Raw genomic sequence first — 19,012 nt, 5'->3', positions numbered from 1 at the left:
CAGTGTTATTAAACATTGGTACCTCTTTATAATCATTATCATCATCAGCAGCCTGACTACACCCACTGCAGAGCAAAGGCCTCTCCCATGTCTCGCCAATTAACCCGGTCCTTTGCCAGACCTTTGCCTGCGAACTTCTCAATCTCATCCGCCCACCTAACCTTCTGCCGCCCTCTGCTACTCTTGCCTTCTCTTGGAATCCATTCCGTTACCCTTAAGGACCAGCGGTTATCTTGCCTTCGCATTACATGCCCTGCCCAAGCACATTTCTTCCTCTTGATTTCGACTAGGATGTCATTAACACGCGTTCGTTCCCTCACCCAATCTGCCCGCCTCCAGTCTCTTAACGTTACACCTATCATTTTTCTTTCCATGGCTCGCTGCGTTGTCCTTAACTTAAGCTGAACCCTTTTTGTTAGCCTCCACGTTTCTGCCCCGTAGGTGAGTACTGGCAAGATACAATAACAGATGTGGTCAACTGTGTCATTATGATCCAGCTGTTGGAGAAGCCGTCCGCAACATCTCCAGAACATAGCTTTTTCCTTGTCATCTTTATTCCCCACGCGCTGGCTTTTGTAGAATTTTGATACACCCCCATGAGAAAAGTATACAAGAGCTGTATCTTACTGGTACTCACCTATGGGGCAGAAACAGGCAGGCTGACAAAAAAGTGTTCAGCTTAAGTTGAGAACAGTGCAGCAAGCTATGGAAAGAAAATGGAAAATGATAGGCGTAACATTAAGAGACCGGAAGTGGGCATAGTGGGTGAGGGTACAAACGCGAGTTAATGACATCCCAGCTGTAATCAAGGGGAAGAAATGGGCTTGGGCAGGGCATGTAATGCGAAGGCAAAATAACCACTCATCCTTGAGGGTAATGGAGTGGATTCCAACACAAGGCAAGCGTAGCAGGGGGTGGCAGAAGGTTAGGTGGGCGGATGCAATTAATAAGTTTGCGGGGATACAGAGGACAGGGTTAATTGAAGAAAAATGGGAGGCACCTCTGCGCTGCAGTGGACGTAGTTAGGATAATGATGATGATAATGATGCTCTGAGGATAGGAAATTGAGAGGAAATCCGGAGTAGCTTGTGTGAATGGTATTGACAATGAACATGATTAAATCACATTAATCAAGTGATTAAAATGTGATTATGTCTCCATAGCTAGTGCTCATCATCTGCATTACCATATATTTAATCAGCATTAATTTTTTCTATTTATGCAATTTTTTCCATACCTTACTCTACCATATTTTACATAGCATTTTCGCATCCATGCAAGGCTTCTCTGCCTTTGTTCATACAGTGGAAAAACATTGATTTAATATTATGGCAACTATTTTAAACGTTCAAGAGCCTGTGAGCAGCATGCCATAAGCTTGGTTAGAGCTTGAGACAATAATACCGGTAAGACGTAAGCTGACTACCTGTTCTGGCCTCTCGCTTCGAAAACATACTTTTTAACTAGTTCTGAAATTAAGCTGAGTCATGACTAACAAGCTTAAGAGATTTAAAATCGTCAGTTAATTGAAAACACCCTGTCTTGATTAAGTGCAAGGTTGCTGCTAATTTTTATGTGTGTCCCGAGCATTCTGCACTCTAAAACTATGTTCTCTTCAAAGTGCATTTTTGGGTAGAAATCAGGTTTGACTGATTTTCAATATATCTTTTCTGGGTACAAGAATCAGGTAAAATCAAGTTTTACCCAAAAACGGAAGGCCCTATATATACTGTGTATACTTCATCCAATTTTCGCATTTTGTAAAATATCTTTGTGTGGCCTTTTGTGGCTCCATTGACGCGCATTCAGCATCAAAGGAAAATTTTATTGCTAAGAAATTTTAAAAATGAATTTTTTTTCTGGCTCTCAGTTCACGCTGATCACATTAAGGGAATTACAAACTCTGATCACTGGCAAAAAGTGGAGCCTCAGATATCGGGATTCAAAAGTTTGACGCCACTGCATTTTACTTGTGAAAAAGGCTGGTGGCAGTGACACGTGTGTTTCATTTTTGGACTTTTGCAGCTTATAAAAGGTCTATTTTTAGTTTAAGTAGCCTCTTTGTCACTAGAATGTCAGGAAAAGAATGTTTATTTGTCCTGAATGTTCCTTTAATGTATTAATCAAGAATTAATTCACAGTGTTGCTAACTATTGTTCATGTACCGCAGCGGTGGCCTAGTGGTCTAAGCATCTGCCTCGCATGCGCGAGGTGCGGGGTTCGACCCCAGTGCCACCGGGTGCCCACTGGTGATGCAATGGATACAAGCTTCCTCCTGGTCTGGTGCTCGGCTTCTTTAGGGTGAATTGCTTGGGAAATGGGTCTTTGACCTGACCTTGAGTAGATGAAAATACCTTGCACCGTGGCGCTCTCTGGCCTGAGACGCTCTTGCGCCATAACAAAAAGATTCACAATCATCAACTATTGTTGGATACAACTCAAGAATGAAGCAGCAGATGCCCCTCAGAGGAGGCCCTCCAGCCAATAGCATTAACAGATTTTCATAGCACCACGGTTAATCCAATTAATCACATTTCCAATGCGAGTTTTAAATGATAATTTTCTAATGGCAATTTGGCGAGTCAAAGCTCGGCTTTCGTGGTCGTCGTGTCGACCGTTTGGATATTTGACCTCTTCTGTCGAGGCCGTTCAAGAATTTCCGCAGCCATGCTCAGTCCAAAAACTCCGTGAATTTCATGGTCTGAGCAGTTTTTATCGCAGCTTTATACGTCACTGTGCAGTACTGCACAAGCTATTGACGGACATGCTTCAAGGCAGGAAACCAAACTCTGCGCGACTTACATGGCCTTCAGCTGCTGTGGATTCTTTTCAAGCCGCCAAAGCAAAACTATCCGATGTTGCTCTCTTTGCCCATCCATGTCCTGATGCACTTGTACGCCTCATGACTGACACATCCAACACCGGTGTTGGAGCCCTCTACCCTTTTTCTCCCGGAAGTTTTCCCCTGCAGAAAGCCACTACTGTACTTTGGCCGTGAGCTTCGCTTCATGTACATGCCCGTCTGGCATTTCAAGCACCTCCTTGCAGGTTGGCAGTTCCACATTGTCACCGATCTTTTGCGAAACTGGCACGGCAGAATCGGCAGCCACATCGTAATAGCCCATCACCATCAATGGCCGCACTAGCACACTATCAACGTTACTGGATTACCTGGTCAGTTTGCAAACTGCGCTGAATTTCGGCAGCCAAACTTGGCCCTCTTCCGCTTCCTCTCACGAGGTGGCGCTTTTGACGCTGTTGGCCCGGTCCGGCCGGTCTCGTCGCAAGAACTATCGCTATGAGACGAGACGAGCGCGCCGTGTTTCATGGCGCTTTACGCCGGTAATTCCGGTTTAATGAAGATATTTTCAAGTTAGTGCACAAGTATTATTCTGAATGTGCCGCTCAGTGGCATTAAGACCGTGAGAATGGTCCTGGGCGGCAGAGGTACGGTCAGGATGTCTGAATCATTAGCTAATTCGATGAGACATCTGGATCTTGGTATGGTATTTTGTTTCATTTGCTTCCCTAAAAACTAAAGACTCTTTGCTTACGGCGCGCCATGAAACGGTAGATGAATTGCATGCTGCCAAAAATATCGAAACCTAAAGCCAAGTACCATCGGTTTAAACCAGCACAGTCAACGCTGCATACACGGTTTTTAAAAGGAATGTGCAGCACTACCACCCTGAAACTTCGACTTTATTGAGGACATAAAGTGCAAAAAAGGACAGTAATAGCAAAAGTCATATTGAAATCAATTTATTCAATCCATATAGGAAAAAAAACATATAAACCTGAATGGGAGCCACTTTTAATGGGCCAAATAGTTATAAACGCATGCTTTTTTGTTCGCAACAGCCACCTTTCCTTGCTGTCTACATCGTAATTAACGTCTCTAGAGGAAAAGTGCATTCTTGTAAGAATAACAAAGTTCAATATATGACAAGTGAATACCGATATGTGCTCTGCACATGTCTGCACTTCTCTAGCTCTTCAGCACTTTCCAGAAAATGTTTTGTCTGATGTAGCAGAAACTACTTCGGGATAACTTTCATCACGCTCAACATCTTAACTGTTGGAGGCATCATGCAGCCTTCCTTAAAACTCCTGTTAGTGGTAAGCTATGCATCTGAGCCAAGAGTGGGATTTGGACTGCTTATGTCTCTTAAGCACAGAATGCATGCCATGTGGTTTTAAAATTTGTGCACTACACATCCGCTTAAGTAGCAGACAACAGCTTCGTCCACTGCTCTTTTCAAGTAGCTGAGGTTATCTTCCTGCTTTTCAGGCATTGTGGTCCCGCATTACGTAGAACTCTGGTCTTGTCTTGGTTTGAGAGTAGACGGGTCGAAAGCTTGGGCACACTGACACTCGGACGCATAGCTCGGGTGCACGGACACTATTGCGGCTTCTGTGTTGAGTTTCAGCCGGAGCCAACTCCGCGCAAGCAGTGTCGCTCCAAACGCACTTATGTAAATTTGGCAACGGCACACAGGAGCAGCGATCTATTTGCAGTTCAGTTTAACCCAACAAAGAAACCTGGCGCAAAAACGCTTCGCTGGCGTGGTCAGCATGGTTACTCTGCTGAGAAGCTGGTCAAGCAGCGATGAGAGTGCCCCCACTCGGCGGTACAGGGAAAGGCAACATCCGCTGCGTAGGAGTTTGCAAATTGAACAAGTAATTTAGTAATGTTGCATGCTATCACCTTCCGCACCATCGGCTAAGCAACGGATCAAAGCCAAATCAAGCCAAGCCAAAGTAGCTGTGGCTGGTTGCATTTCATGCTTGCTGTTTAAGGCTAGCTAGGCCGTCATTGTGCAGAACATTCTCACCCCCCTTCCCCCCCTCCCCTGCTGGTGTGCATAAGAAATCTCCTGATTTTTGATCTAGCCAGGTTGGCAGCTATGCGAAGAGCATCCTAGTTGGGCTCCTGCCTCGTGAGGCAGCCTTGCACTAGCCTGTTCTGGCTGCCTCAAGGCAGCCTATCGTTCCCTGACACTACTGCCAATAAATCAGCCGTTGCTTCCCTCATACTGGTTGACACGACAGGTACTTGCACATCTTCCTCATCATCATCACTCGGTGCCATATAAGGCTCTACTTCACTTGGCACTCGGTGGTCAGGTAGGCTGAAGTAAAGCTCGAGGGCTTCTTCGGTGAGTTGGCTTGGTCCGAGAATTTAATAATTCTAGTGCCAGTCACATCACGAGAGCAAACGCAAACGACTAAAGGATACACACACTGTGCTGACTGATGCTAGGGGAGAAAATAAGTGCATGGTTGGTTGGTTGGAGGCACAGGTGGGTCCTCCCGGATGTGTTAGGTCATGGCGCCGAGGGCTGCAGGGCCGATAGGCTGACGACTCAAGCCTCTACTGGCCGGATCACAGCACACATACTTTCGGTGTCTGAAAAACCACGGAAAGCACTCGACAGCTAGTAGCTGGCAGGTTCGAAACAAACCCTGAAAGTCGTGGAAGGGTCTGAGGTGGCTGACCCTGTGTTAGGTTTTCCTTTCTCCGGCGGTCGGAGCCCGTTGCGTTTGTGGGTGATCAAGCATCCCGTGAGCGGGGCCGCACCATTAGGCAATCTCGACGCCCTCCCTCTCCTGGCCAGGCGGGCCAGTAGAGGAGTCGAGATCTATGAAAGATCAGAGCAAAAACTCACTGTCCTCATTCCCTTCCTATTTCCCATAACCCTTTTATCCAACCCCCTTCTGCTACGTCCCAGGGGAGATCAGGGGAGTCTCCCCTGGCCCCCTCCCCCGGCTGTGGGTCGCTATGTAGCTTACCCCCCCCCCCCCCCCCTTATTTTTTTTCATTTTCCCCACCTACGGGTGGTAAAATTAATCATTGCCTTCGGGCCTTTTCATTTATTTTCAGATTGGATTAAGCCTGTTATACATAAGTGGTGCAGGCAGGGGCTTATTATTTTTCATTCTTTTTAGGCTGCCCCAACCTAATATGGGATGGTAGGCCGAGTCAGTGGGATATAGTGAATGCAAACAGCGCATGAATGCAAACAGCGCACGAATGAATGCAAAGGACTGACGGGTGCACACACGCATGCACAGTGCTGACTGAAGCTTGGGCGAGCAAGTGGCACTTAGTCATTTCAAACAGCGCGAGAATGGGTGCAGAGGTTTGAAGGCTGCACACACAGTTTTACATATCTAAGCACAGTATATTTAACACTTTTCTGCCCACGCCTATTACCATCAATAAGCTGTTATCGATGGCTTCAAATTTGTACTTTCCTGCTTTGTAAGCTCTCCTGGACAGCTAGCACCGTCCAGCGGGTAGTAGAGGAACAATTTTCAATTTCGCTTTTCTGATTTGTGTTTCCATCATGTGGTGATATTTAAAACCCCTCCAGCATCCCCTCGAGAGTCGAGTGGTGAGCACTCGTAGTTTCCTTGATGATGCAGACTGCACGCACCATGGATCTCTGCGGAAGTTCTTGTATAACGGCAACAGCAGTGACACAGCACACAGCTTCGGGTAAACATCTTGTGAACCCCAAGGTTCCCTCTGTGGTTTTTCCTGGAGGTGCATCTCAGGGTCTCCATCACAAGCTCCAGAGAAGGCAGAAATGCAGAAAATGTGAAATGTACTTCGTGAAACAAAACTCAAGCAGAAAAAATTTTTGGCTTGTTGGCATGTGAAGCCACTTTGTGTTTCACAACATCAAGAAACTGTTATGCGCAGTAGCATGATATTGCCGTGAATATTTGCAGTGTTTGTTCGTTTTTAATATCCGCCACTTTATCTCTTTGTTTGCAACGCAAGACGCGACTAGCTTTATCTCGATTGATTGCAGCCAGGCAGAGCTGACTCTACATTGTTCCGGAATGTTCTAGTAACTTTGCACGCTTTATCTCGAAAGTTCGCTATCAGCTTTAAATTGAGTACGGCCGACAGTGGCGGGCATTCTGTTCAACGACCCCCGAGCAGGCTTGTAGCTTCGCCACCGCCGAGTGATTCAGTCTATTTTGGGTGCAAGTCAGCCCAATTAACAGTTTTCTTTTAGAAGACCCTTTCGTCCGTCTTCATCGCTGCTTTGACTGCCGTCACCACTACGTGACAATATTCAATAGGGTTACCGTTTTCTTATCCTTCTTAAGAAATTCTTTATATAGGAGGCTGATATTTGCTGAAAATAGTGCATCGACCTGTCTGTTTATAAAACTTTTCTGAAATTTTTTTTATGTTTTGCTTGTGTGAAGAAATGATGCTTTTCATTCTCGTTACAATTTTTTATTATTCTCTTTAAAAACGTGTTGATTGGGACTAATACCATTGGAAAGAGAATTTCCTCCTCTAAAATACTGTACACTTTTCAATCAAGCGTGCTTTGTTAAAGGCAGAAAAAATAAATATTTACTACATTGCCCAAAAATTACTACTTTTCAGACGGGCGGCAAAGTGTTAAGGCACATGCGAAAAGAGAATATGCGGCGAGGCAGTCAGTGCTTCTGTTAAGCCTACTTATTGAGATGTCGCACTCGTGGCAACATTCATGAGTAGTGGTAGTTTCACTGCACCATTCATGATATGGGCTTATTTTTTAAAATCTGAGGCCTAGTGACTCCATTCTCAAGAACGGTAAAAAGGGAGGCTTGCCAGGCATATGTGCAGCAAAAGGTAACTTCCTAAATACTGATCCAAAAGAACTGAGTGAAATTTGGTGTTTTTTTTTTCAATGTTTTGTTCATCCTAGTGACATCTACTGATTACTTCCAAAGTACAGGAATAGCTTCTCTGTTCCTTTAAAGGACTATAGACACCAAATTTTTGCTTGTGTTTTCTTCTTCCAAACGATGCATTAGACATTTTTATATGTGGAGCACCCTGCGGTATTCTTGTTTGAACGCTAAATAATTTGTAATTGAATTTCTTCTTGACGCTGTTTCGGTTTTATCGACCGAACGACGACTGTGATGTCAAGCTGGTGTTTTTGTTACGTGATCCACTAGAAAAACTGTAATAATCGGTGACAGGTCATTTGTCATTCTAGGTCTTAGAAGAGGCTGGATTAAATGTCATAGTGAATTAAAACTACATATTAGCGATTGTATTACAGGTTTTCTAGTGGATCATGTGACCAAAACATCAACTTGACATCAGTCGTCGTTCGGTCAACGAAACTGAAACCGAAACAGCATGAGAAGAAATTCAGTTATAAATAATTTTGCAGTTGTAGGCAAATACCACCCGGAAATACATATTCTAATGTCTAATGCATCGTTTGACAGAAGAAAACAAGCAATAAAATTGGGTGTCTATAGTCCTTTAATAGGTTCAGCGCAACACTAAGTGGAATAAAGAGTATTCGTTGCTTGCTGAGGAGCATTGAAAGGCAAACTGAATAGTGGGACATTTCTGTCCCTGAAAAGGAACCGCACAGATGAAACATTCACCAGTACCCGACCTGACGTTGACCACTTTCCTCACTTCTTAGTGATACACTCCCTGACAGATAATGACCCTGTTGCAGCGATGTCTGTTTTCGTTATCGCTCGAATCCTTGAGAAACTGATTGGGAAAAAGTACAAAGCAAAGAAACTCTCATCTGGTGACCTTCTTGTTGAAGTGTCCCAGAAAGACCACTGTGACATCCTTTTGAGGCAAAGGCAGTTTGCTCTCCTCTTGGTGACCATCACTCCCCACCGGGATCTAAACACTGTGCAAGGTGTCATATCAGAACGTGATCTGATCCAAGAAACAGAAGCTGACCTCCTAGAAGGCTTCCGAGATCAAGGTGTCATTGCCCTTCGTAGCATCACCATAAGGCGGAATGATGAAGAGGTGGTGACACCCCACATTGTCTTGACTTTTGAATGGTCCCGTCTTTCAGACGCTGTAAATGCAGAGTTCATCCACTGCAAAGTCCGTCCATATGTCCCCAACCCGAGAAGATGTTTCAATTGCCAAAAATGCGGACACAGATCAAAAACGTGCCGGGAAAAACTCACATGTGCGAAGTGCGGTGCCCATGAGCACCCAACCAACAACTGCAGTGCCGCTCAAGTAGAGTGTCCAAACCGCCACGGGCCACATGCCGCCTACTCGCGATCATGTCACAAATTTCAAAACGAGAAAACAATAATTCACCTGAAAGTAACAGAAAACATCACATTTTTGGAAGCCCCGGAAGAAGCTCTCTCTTCTCTCCGGAAGAAGCTAAGCTGACGCAGCACGCCGGGGGGCCGGGCGGCGTCTCGTCTCAGTGGGCACGCATTTCAGCATTGCTGGTGCGCGTCCACTACGGCCCCTTACCAAGCAGCCTCCGGCTGCACCAGACTTCCATGTCCCAGAGGTCAACTTTTCGCAAACGTCTGGGAAAACAGACAAATGAAAGGGAGTGCCTCAATCTTGAAAACTCCATGTCTGCTTCCGCGTCTCCACCGGAAACAATGGACATGACAGCAAGACACTCGGCGTCGGAGGCGCTGAGGGAGGCCCCCATGGAAAGGCGGAGTCTTCTAGACCGCCTTAAACCGAAAAGACATCCGCCAGTCAAGCCGCCTGATAAAAGGCGGCGACGTCTAAATAACTCCCACTAATCTTCGCTTCCTCATCAAGAACTATGGCTTTAGAGAGCATTATCCAATGGTTCATATTTGAACAGCGCAATAAAACAACGGGACACAACGAAGAAAGGACACCACAAGCGCTTGTGGTGTCCTTTCTTCGTTGTGTCCCGTTGTTTTATTGCGCTGTTCAAATATGAATCAATACCAACTCGCCCAGTTCGCAGCTTTAATTATTCAATGGAACTGCCGAGGTCTACTTAAGAACCTGGATGACATATATGAAATACTCGTGGAGTATCAACCAAGCGTACTTTGTCTACAAGAAACGCCCTTAAACGCAACACACACAAACTTTCTAAATAAGTACACAGTATACCGGAAGGACAGGCAAGGCAGTGTGCACTCATCAGGTGGCGTTGCTATTGTGGTGCAGAATTCAATTGCCTCGCAATGTCTTCCACTGCGACTGATTTAGAAGCAGTGGCAATACGAGCCCTAACTTTTGGCAGAGTAATAATCATATTTTCCCCATATATCTCACCAGATCATCAGCTGTCGACTGATCAACTCGAAAAACTCATTGTTCAGCTTCCTGAGCCATTCCTGTTGGTTGGTGACCTTAACGCTCACCACCCATTATGGGGAGGTACCAGAACAGATTCTCGAGGAGCGCTAATCGAAAAATTCCTGTTGTCATCTGGCTCATGCATATACAATAGAAAAGAACCAACATACGTTAATTCAACACACAACTCATACACAGCGATAGATCTTGCGATTGGCTCTCCATTGCTCTTGGCAGCTACTGAGTGGGCTGTTATTGAAAATCTGTATAGAAGTGATCACTTTCCCATTTCTTTAAAATATACAGAAAATATCAACCCGAGGGTAAATAACCCTAGGAAGTTTTAAGAACAGATTGCTGATTTGGAGATGTTCCAGGAACTATCAGCATTGCCCTGTTCATCAATTATAGAACTAGGTATAGATGAATTTCAATCCCTGATTACACTGCATATAATAGACGCTGCACAGAAATCCACCCCACAGACATCAGGTAAACCAGAAAACAAACGAAGACCGTGGTGGGATGCGCAGTGCAAGAAAGCTTGTCGGGACCAAAATAATGCACGGTCAAAATTCCGCCGTTATCCCACAATTCACAACTTGATAAACTTTAAGCGAGCTAAAGCAAATGGCAGGCGTACTCGCCGTATATCTAAACGGGAAAGTTGACAATCGTTTCTCTCGTCTGTAAATTCTTACACATATACACATAAAGTGTACAGTAGACTAAATCACTTAAAAAGCATAGTTCGCATCTAATTCCTCTTGTTAGCACTGCTGGTGATACATTGGAGCACCAAGCAGATGCATTAGGCAAACACTTCGAATACACTTTTAGCTCAGCACATTATACAGATTCCTTCTTGAGATACAAACTAGCCGAGGAGCGTAAGCCTGTTCACAATAATAAAAGGCCATCAGTAGGAGGATACAATTGCCCATTTACTTTACAAGAGTTGAAAGTTGCCTTAGGCACTTGCAGGCCCTGACAGGGTTACATATGGAATGCTCAAGCACTTGCATGAAGAAACCCTTGAAACTATCCTGTGCTTGTTTAATATGATATGGGCTGCTGGACGTCTTCCAAAAGCCTGGAAAGAAGCGATCATTATCCCGGTATTAAAGCAAGGCAAAGAAGCCATACTTGCGGCCAGTTATCGGCCAATTGCCCTAACCACCTGCTTATGTAAGCTCTTTGAAAAAATGGTAAATCGTCGCCTTGTGTATTTTCTTGAATTCAACGGTCTTCTTGATCAGCACCAAGCTGGATTTAGAGCTAACCGATCAACCACTGACCAGCTCGTTGCCTTTGAATCTTACGTAAGGGACACCTTTGTGCATAAACAGCACTGTTTATCTGTTTTCTTTGATTTAGAGAAAGCTTACTTTGGTATCGTCTTTGGTATCTCGGGAAATATGCTGTCCACCATTCAAAGTTATCTTTCTGAACGAACATTCAAGAATTATATAAAGCGCACTTAGGACAACAGACAAGGGAGACCAAACAACACAAGCGCTTTTATTTTATATAATTTTCGAAAATGAAAAACCAACTAGTTCAGATGTCAATTCTGCAACATTCAAGGCCCGTGTAGGGAACTCGTTATCCAAACAGTTTATACAAGAGAATGGTGTCCCTCAAGGCGGCGTTCTTAGCTGCACTCTTTTTACAGTGAAAATGAATTCATTGAAGAGTGTCCTGCCTAGATCTATATCGTACTCTGTTTATGTCGACGATGTACAAATAAGTTACAAGTCGTGTAATTTGGCCATCTGTGAGCGGCAAATTCAACTAGGAGTAAGGAGAGTAGCAAAGTGGGCAGACCAAAACGGATTTAAACTCAATTCATCAGAAAGACTGTAAGCGTAATCTTCACAAAAAAGCGTGGTATTAGACCTAAACCCGACATCACACTTAACGGGCAGAGTATTGCTGTCCAAAAAGAGCACAAATTTCTTGGCGTCATAGTCGACGAAAAGCTTGCATTCATCAAACACATTAAGCACCTTTAACTTAAATGCATAAAATCAATGAACTTTTTAAAAATCCTGTCCCACCAGTCTTGGGGTACAGATCGAGACTGCCTGCTGAGTTTTCTAAATAGTGTAGTTCTATCACGTATAGACTACAGCTCAGTAGCGTACGAGTCAGCACGAAAAAGCTCCTTAAAAATGCTCGGCGCTGTGTACCACCTGGGTCTGCGGTTGGCTACTGGTGCTTTCCGTACAAGCCCAATTGCAAGTTTGTACGTTGAGGCGGACCGATGGTCACTTGAACGATGACGGAAATACATGAGTATAACGTATGCTACGAAGGTATTATCTCATGCTGACCATCCATGCAATGCGCTTTTGCGAAACCCAACCAGTAAACTGCTCTTTTCAAACCGACAGTCTGAAACCCCACCTTTACCCGTTAGAGTCGCCACACTTGTCCAAGACATGGACATACCAGTCTCCAACATTCTGATAACTTCTTCTAAAGACATAATTGCTCCCTGGCAAGTGTATCCAATTGACTGCGACACATCTTTTCGTGAGGTTGGTAAGAATGGGCCGCCAATTGGCATAAAACAGCATTTCCTGTTCCTACAAGCAAAGTATCAGTGCACAGAGTTCTACACTGATGCCTCAAAGACATCCTCAGTTTCATGTGCAGTGAACAGTTGTCAATTTTCTGAAACAAAAACAATGAATAGACACACAAGCATATTTACTGCAGAATGCCATGGTATTCTGTTGGCTGTTAGATTCATCCTGGAAAAGAAAGTCCCAGGTTCTGTTATATACTCAGATTCCTTAAGTGTGATTATGGCCCTGTCTTCTGAGAAACCCTGTAATGAATTCACTCTTGAAATGCTTTATGTCTGCACACACATTGAACCTTAAAATTACAGTATGCTGGGTACCAGGTCACTGTGGAAGAGACGGAAATGAAGAGGGCGATAGGCTTGCAGCATCAGGTGCCGAACTGAGTAAGATGGATATAAAACAACTTCCATACCAGGACCTCAGGCTATATATTAGGACAGCACTTCGCAAAGAGTGACAGCAGGATTGGGATCAACAAACTGCACACAATAAAACCACGGATTGGGAGGTATGCCACAGAAAAACAAAATAGATTCAAAGAAGTCGCTCTCTGCAGACTGAGGATAGGGCATACATACATCACACACTCGCAACTTTTACAGGATACTCCGGCACCACAATGCACGAGATGTGGAGTCCACATCTCAGTTGTCCATACATTAATCATATGCCCCAGACTGGATATGCAAAGACGACAGCACTTCCATGAACTTTACACATTTAACATACCAATGCACCCTTCATTATTTTTAGGTGATCACCGCATGTTCTCATTGGATAGAGTTTTTAAATTTTAGCTGATGTAGGTTTTTTTAAGAGAGATTTCGTATTCAAAGTAACCTCAGCACCTCCTCATTGCTGAGGAGAGTGCTGAGCTTACCCATAGCTGCCAGACGCCTCGGCCCTCTTGCTCAAGCAAGGACTGTGGTTGAGGCTACCTGGCTTCGTCGTTCGCAGGTTCATTATCTGCTGGCGCCTTGCGCATGCGCAGTGCATTATTGTAACTGAGTTCCCAGTTGCGACATACTACACCAACCACTAGTATTACTAATTAACTAATTACTATTTAACTGTGATGACATTTTTCTCCTTAAGTGGAGGAATGCGAAAGCATATGTTTTGAGGAAAGGAAAGGTTTTTGAGGAAAGGACGCAGTAACTCTCAGATCTCGAAATCTCTGTGTACACTTTTAATTGACAGCTATAGTGTGACACTTTTCTGCGGACATCCCTGCTGGAGAGTCATGAGCCTATAAAGCCTTTCTCCTTAAAACAAGCATGGACGTGGAGCCAGCTGCTACGGAGCGCGCCAAGCACCTTGCACTACTTGCTCGAGAAAAGAGCTCGCTGGGAGGCAAGTGCAGAAGAACTCGTGCAGCACAAAGTCAAAGGGCAGGTGGCGCTAGCTGCACTGTCAAATCGAGTGCCAGAGTGCTGCACCTCCTGAACTGATGCAGAAAGTGCAGCCAAATCGAGGGGACCTATGGTTTTTTAGCTGTAAAAGTGCAGGGCTTGATCAGGTTTGTCAGTGCTGCATGAAACTAAGACGTCTATTTGTTTGCAGGCTGGACAATATGATCATTCCAGGTCTGGCGATTGCTGTGGCCACTATGCGCAAAGGGGAGATTTCACGATTCATGATTGGACCAGAGTATGCATTTGGCCGTATGGGCTGCCCACCACGAATTCCAGCCAGTGCAACCATCTTGTACGAGGTGGAACTGCTACATATGGTCAGTGCTCAGGATGAGATTGAGCTGAAGAACTTAGTGCCTGACGAGGAAGAGCGGCGCATGCCATTCCCTAAACTTCTTGAGGTGAGTGAATGAGCTCACTATACAACTAGCACAAAAGGGGAATGGCTACCAGTGAAGCAAGCGGGAGTGTTTTGTTTTGTTTTATAATGGAAAACAAGTGCCAGCAGGCTTCAGTTGAGGTACTACCATTTGGTGAAAATGTTCTTGCTACAGGTAACAACCGGAGTCTTCAAAGTGGGACTGAAAAAATGGTTCGAATATAATTGAACAGTTAAAAACATTTGTCTGCTTAAAAAAATTACTTTACTGGAGAAAAGGAATGTTGCCTGCTGTTAAGTTTTGTTTGCAGGTTGTTGGCATGTACTTGAACCGGAGTCATAGGACTTAGAGTAAAGACCTTTTCACATCACGGTAGTGCTGATCAGATGACATTCAAGTGCATAAGTTACTATTGCTTCTGCCGAGTTATACCCATGCTGCGCAGGTACGTTCGGATGGCATCAGAGTCTAATGGCATTCAAGACTACTTGGGAATGGCATTTGGGCTCGATAGACTCCAACGGTGCTACACAACAATTTCCAAATTCATTCAGCATTCACTCACCATATTGCAGTGGCGCTGTTGTCAAATGAGTTTCGCATTTGCCCATTCACTTATTTTCAGTGTGCGCAACAATGCGACAGCGATGTCAGTGGTCACTGCAGCCACACTAGACCAACAACACCACCGCAACCAACAGCTGCATATTGTTGTAGTGTGGCATGTAACGACACCAACAAATTCGTGTGGAGAATGGACGCCCTTCAAGTCCTCGGCAGATTGGTGGCTGAGCGAGATCTCATGCTAATAAGGTGGCGACAAGAATATATCTGCGCTTGTGTCTATCTAATCCATATTAAAAATTCCCGAAGGGGCATCTGCTACATACAGATGATGGTGAGTTACGACACCACGAGGTCCCAAGCATCCGCAGAGACATCCCCGCTGGGGGATGATAGTGAGCAGTGGACTACCACAGACCTGAGCGCCCCCATTTAGCTGTGCATGGCTCAGCCGTGTCCGGGGAAAAAAAGAACCTGGTGGTTGAGCCGATTCCGAGCATTTCGACCTTTAAGGCCCCTCGGCAGAGGCAACTCACCACTTTGGCCCCAGCTTCCTATAGACGGCACCTCCAGCGTGAAACGACAGGGGAAATCGGCAGTCGGCTTTTCCTGTCCACCCCTCCACCTTTTACTTTCCTATTTTATTTCTCACAACTCTCCTGTCTCCTACTCACTTCTTGGTTTTTCCTTCTTTTTTTCCCCTAGCGGCCAGGGTTAATCTTATGTGGCAAACTCCCCTGAGTTGTGTCATATTTTATATAGGGTGTACAGCTGGTGTGGGCAGCACTTGCTTGCAGGTTCCTCTCTCGTCCTCTCATTGGGCTCCGTGGAGGTGGCTGGCACCGTAGCTGAACATAAATTCATATTCTGTGATGAATAAAAACAGTTGGGCGAGTTGTTACGTATTCAAATTGGCTAGAGAAATAATGGAAGGCTATCACATGCATAATTCTGGAGACACTTGTGTCAGTCGGCCTTCAGTAGTGGTGCCACAGAAGGAACTAGATTTCCTCAACGGTGCCCATCTTGATTCACAGCGCGATTAAGGACGTGTCCAAGTGTTATCTTCCTCTGGCCAGTGTTTTTTATTTTTGTTGTTGGACACGTGTGCATTAGTTCACGCGTTGTATGCCGATTCCGTTTGTTTATTTTTTTTTAAGATTAGAGATTTATATATTCTTCCCCTCCGGTAATAAATTTCAGTTGAAGTTGGCGCTTGTGTTGCCTATTCTCTCCTTCTGTCTATCTTTCCTGCGCTGTTGTGAATAATGAATCATATTCTATGGCTTCACTTCCTACACATAATGATCACACTCTGAAAAGGGTGCGGACTGATGACAACGAAAGAATCATTTCCAAAATACCATGTCGTTCATAGTGCGGAAGCACAAAAAACTGCAAGAACCATTCCCCCATTCCTAGTCTCAAAATCTCTAACTGATGCCTTGGGTCCAGGCTACTAACTGTCAAAAATGCCCAATGGTGACCTATTACTAGAGCTAAAAGACATTGTCCAATAGTCCAAACTTTCCAACCAAGTGTCCATTGGGGACATCGCTGTGTCAATCACTGAACACTGATCCATGAACACCGTCCATGGTGTGATGTCTGAAACAGATCATTCACCTCACTGAGGAAGAGATACTGGAAGGTTGCATGGAGCAAAATGTCATAAATGTACATCGCATAAAAATCGGGAAGAATGACAAATACTTACAAAGCATCTAGTACAAACTTTCAACTTGAGCACACTCTCGAAGTCCACAGAAGCAGGGTACTTGAAAATAAATGTCAGTCATTACATGCCAAATCCGCGAAGGTGTTTTAACTTCCAAAGGTATGATCATCGGTCACAAAGCTGCTGTGGCCACAAAACTTGCGCTGAATGCGCCTCAAAAGAGCGTGCTTCCGAAAACTGAAGGAGCAGCACTTTGCTGTGCAAACTGTGAAGGTGGTCACCCTTCATATTCAAGGTCATGTCAGGTCGTGGAAGAATGAGAAAGAGATTATAATTATTAAGACAAAACAAAATATCACTTTTAAGCAGGCGCGACTACCTTTCCATGCGAAGTCTACTTTCAACTTTTCCACACACAAAAAAAAAACTTTGCCGATGTGGTGCGCAGAGGAGGTGTGCCCCCTCCAACTTCCCCCTTTCAGCCCACTGCACCCCAAGCCTGACCAACGAACAACTCACTCCCCTATGCTCACTACGCATAGTTCAGTCATTTAGTTGTGAGCAAGCATGTGACTGTCGGTTTATGTCGTCACAAACCGTGAGCACGCCATTGTTGCCTGACTGCCATACAGTTCTGGAGAACTTTTAATTACAAATTACTCACAGCACCGAATGAGGTCATATTTTGTCTGTCGAGTTGATCTGACGTGTATAGTGAACAACATGCAATAAAGAGCTTTAGTCTAAATAGTGGTGTCATGACTCTTTAATATCACTAAAGTGCAGCTTGCGTTTTATGTTATGCAAACGAGTACTAGCTGTTAGTACACAGGGTTGTAAATGATTACTGGAGTGCAGTCATCATCGGTGGCACATTTCTGGGAAATGTTCGCACTCATACAGTAAATGCTCAGTAGTGCACTATGATCTTCAGGCACTCGATTTACGAGTACATGGCCTATTTGCTGGACAAGCAGCAGAATAAAGTGAGCAGCAGATATTGATATCAACAGCCGCAGAGCCCAAGCAGTTGTGCAGCGTGGCTATGGGCAGGGCAAACCAGTGGCGACTGCTATTGGTCGGTGCAGGTTGTGCTCACGTTTCGAAGGCATTTCAAAATCTCAACTACTGTTAAAACCCATGTATAATACAGACCTGCAAATAACATGAGGTGTAATTAAGGGATAGCAAATCGGGAAAAAAAGGTTCTCACCCATGTATAATGCGAGTAAGGAAACGCAGTCAGCTCAAAGGCATTCTGGAAGTCGCGAAAGCCAAGCGTCTTCCTATTATTTGAGTAAGCCAGCATGCTGGATACGACACGTGTAGCACGGGCACCAAACATATGGCAGATACAGATCTGGGCACCGCGCTCACTCCGACTTGTGTCCTGCGCTGCAAGCATGCACAGACTGGTTCCAGCATACACATGGGCATACAAACGCGCACGCTTCCGAAGTATCCATAGTCTGTTCTTTAGTGATCGTGCTCGTCGGGTGTACAGTCTTCCGAAAGGCTCTTGTCAGAGATATCTTTCCACAGAAACAAGTCTTCGGCTCCGCCGGCCGAGCGGGTTTGATATCCCGCATTTCTTGAAATTACAACCTGTGGGCTCCTCGGAATTGCTGGCCCAAGCGTCCACCATCCAACTGCACAGCATGGCTGGAGAGGCCTATGTCCGGCGGTAGTCACTGCAGGCTCTCCCTACTTCAGACAAAATCATGTAGCAGCACTTGATGCAGTACTGTGCTTTCGTCAGTTACGATTACTTACCTTTTAAAGGCAGCCAAGGACTGCTTTCGCGGTCCGGACACCTGGGAGGTGCGATTGTCCCGGGACTCTCGAGGTCAGGTCAGCATAGTGAACTATCGTCGAAATTGGAACTACCAACTTGCCATCACTGGAAACTACCTACGCCACCCCTAGATGGCGCCTCCTTTCGCCCAAAGGAAATCGGCACTAGAAACATACCGGACCTTTAAACAGGAAATTGTCAAAGAAAATATCTATGATAATTGTAGGGGAAGTTCTTTGTTGTTTGAGGCCAGGACTGGAGTTTTGCAGACTAAGACGTGTAGAGTCAGGTACCAGGAGATACACACTTTGTGCATTGCCTGCGGAGAGAAGGAGGAAACAGCTGAACACTTGATACTTTTCTGTAAAGGGCTTCACCCTACAGTGGAAGGCAGCGGGGCTGACTTACCCAAGGCATTGGGGTTTAGGGATAGTGAAGGGAAAGTAGATTTTAAGAGATTAGAAGTAACCAAGCGAAGGTTATC

The 19,012-nt window shown here is 45.0% G+C and overlaps 1 protein-coding gene across 2 annotated transcripts in view; it reads left to right on the top strand.

Moving 5' to 3' along the window:
* LOC144127859 (inactive peptidyl-prolyl cis-trans isomerase FKBP6-like) overlaps positions 1-19,012 on the top strand; it is a 67,087-nt gene that overhangs the window by 33,960 nt on the left and 14,115 nt on the right. For both annotated transcript variants that reach the window (XM_077660826.1, XM_077660825.1), the window contains exon 5: positions 14,260-14,512. In XM_077660826.1, coding sequence (XP_077516952.1) covers positions 14,260-14,512 — 253 coding nt within the window. The remainder of the gene's footprint in view (positions 1-14,259; positions 14,513-19,012) is intronic.

This window comes from Amblyomma americanum, chromosome 4 (assembly GCF_052857255.1).
Source record: "Amblyomma americanum isolate KBUSLIRL-KWMA chromosome 4, ASM5285725v1, whole genome shotgun sequence".
Taxonomy (NCBI): Eukaryota; Metazoa; Arthropoda; class Arachnida; order Ixodida; family Ixodidae; genus Amblyomma; species Amblyomma americanum.
Note: the sequence above shows the minus strand (reverse complement) of the source record. Positions and strands in the feature narration are given on the sequence as shown.